Here is a 1,373-nt window from a genome sequence, read left to right on the forward strand (position 1 = left end):
AGTATCTGGGCAGCAGCGGCTGCTGCTCCATGCACGCGGTGCAGCAGCAGCCACTGCTGCTGCTGCCGCCGTTGCTGCAGCAGCAGCAGCCGCTACGAAAGCGTTATTAAATTGCTGCTGCTGCTGCTGCTGCTGCGCCTGCTGCTTCCCCACCACGCACGCCCTCGTCCACAGCTTTCACCCCTCCTGTTGCACCACAAATACAGCAACAACAAACAACACTGCGTCAACCACCACAAGCATCAGTAGCAACAGCAAGCCATCAGCAGCAGCAGCAGCGGAAGCAGCAGCAGGCCCGTACCTCCTGGAGCTTGCTTAGACGAGAGCAGCTGTCGCAGCACCTCGAGCTCCGCCAATGCAGCAGCAGCGTGCTGCAGCAAACGTAACACGCAACGGCATATGTACAGAATATACATTGCAGCAGCAACATCAACACCAGCAACAGCTGCTGCACCTGAAGGAGCCTGATATAGCAGGGGGTAGTAGCTGACACTGTAGCAGCATAAGCACCTACAGCAGCAGCGCCAGCAGCAGCACCAACAGCAGGAGTAGCAGCACCAGCAACACGAGTAGCAGCAACAGCAGCAATAGCAGCAGCAATAGCAGCAGCAGTAACAGCTGCACTAGCAGCAGCAGTCTCAGTAGCAGCAGCAGGAGGTACTGACGTCAATGCGCTGCAGCAAATGCTCAGTCTGCCGCTGCTGCAACTCCAGCACGGAGATGCGCCACTGCTGCCCAAGTGTACGCCGGCTGCAACAAACCGCAACAGCAGCAGCAGCAGCAGAATGTGTACGCAGCAACAGCAGCAGCATATATATATATATATATATATATATATGCACCAGCAACAGTATATATGGGCAGAAACTGCAGCACCATATGCATGCGGCAGCAGCAGCATATGCTGGCAACAACAGACGCAGCATATCTAAGCAGCAGCAGCAGGTGGCAGTAGCAATTGCAGCAGAAGCAGCTCTCCCCCGTTTCCCTTCCCTTCCCGTACCAGGCAACAACGACGACAGCAACAGCAAAAGCAGCAGCAGCAGCAGCAGCAGCAGCAGGAACAGCAACACACCTTCTGACAAGAGAAAGAAAACGCTTGTGGTTTTCATAGGAACAGCCAAGAGGAGGCGGAAGACGCGAAGGAAGAGGTCGGGGGATGCAGCCAGACAGATCAACGATGTACTCCTCGTCTGAATCCGCTTGCTGCTGCTGCTGCTGTTGCTGCTGCTGAGCTCTCATATAGCTGCTGCTGCTGTTGCCTGCTCGAGAACCTCCTGCTGCCGCTGATGTTGGCACTGCTGCAGCAGCAGCAGCAGCAGCAGGCCGGGTGCCATTCAACTTGCCACTGGGGCATTTGTCCCACCTGCTGC

At 56.1% G+C, this 1,373-nt stretch overlaps 1 protein-coding gene across 1 annotated transcript in view; it reads right to left on the minus strand.

Annotated features, from left to right (window-relative positions):
• Window positions 1–106: 106 nt before the first annotated feature.
• Window positions 107–1,373, minus strand: part of EMH_0062810 (uncharacterized protein) — a gene marked incomplete at both ends in the record, with an annotated part of 5,459 nt that continues 4,192 nt past the window's right edge. Inside the window, 4 exons of the mRNA XM_013498075.1 lie at window positions 107–186; window positions 302–371; window positions 666–750; window positions 1,076–1,301. Coding sequence (XP_013353529.1) covers window positions 107–186; window positions 302–371; window positions 666–750; window positions 1,076–1,301 — 461 coding nt within the window. The remainder of the gene's footprint in view (window positions 187–301; window positions 372–665; window positions 751–1,075; window positions 1,302–1,373) is intronic.

The sequence above is a fragment of the Eimeria mitis genome, genomic scaffold (assembly GCF_000499745.2).
Source record: "Eimeria mitis Houghton genomic scaffold, Emh_scaff3163, whole genome shotgun sequence".
In the NCBI taxonomy this organism is placed as follows: Eukaryota; Apicomplexa; class Conoidasida; order Eucoccidiorida; family Eimeriidae; genus Eimeria; species Eimeria mitis.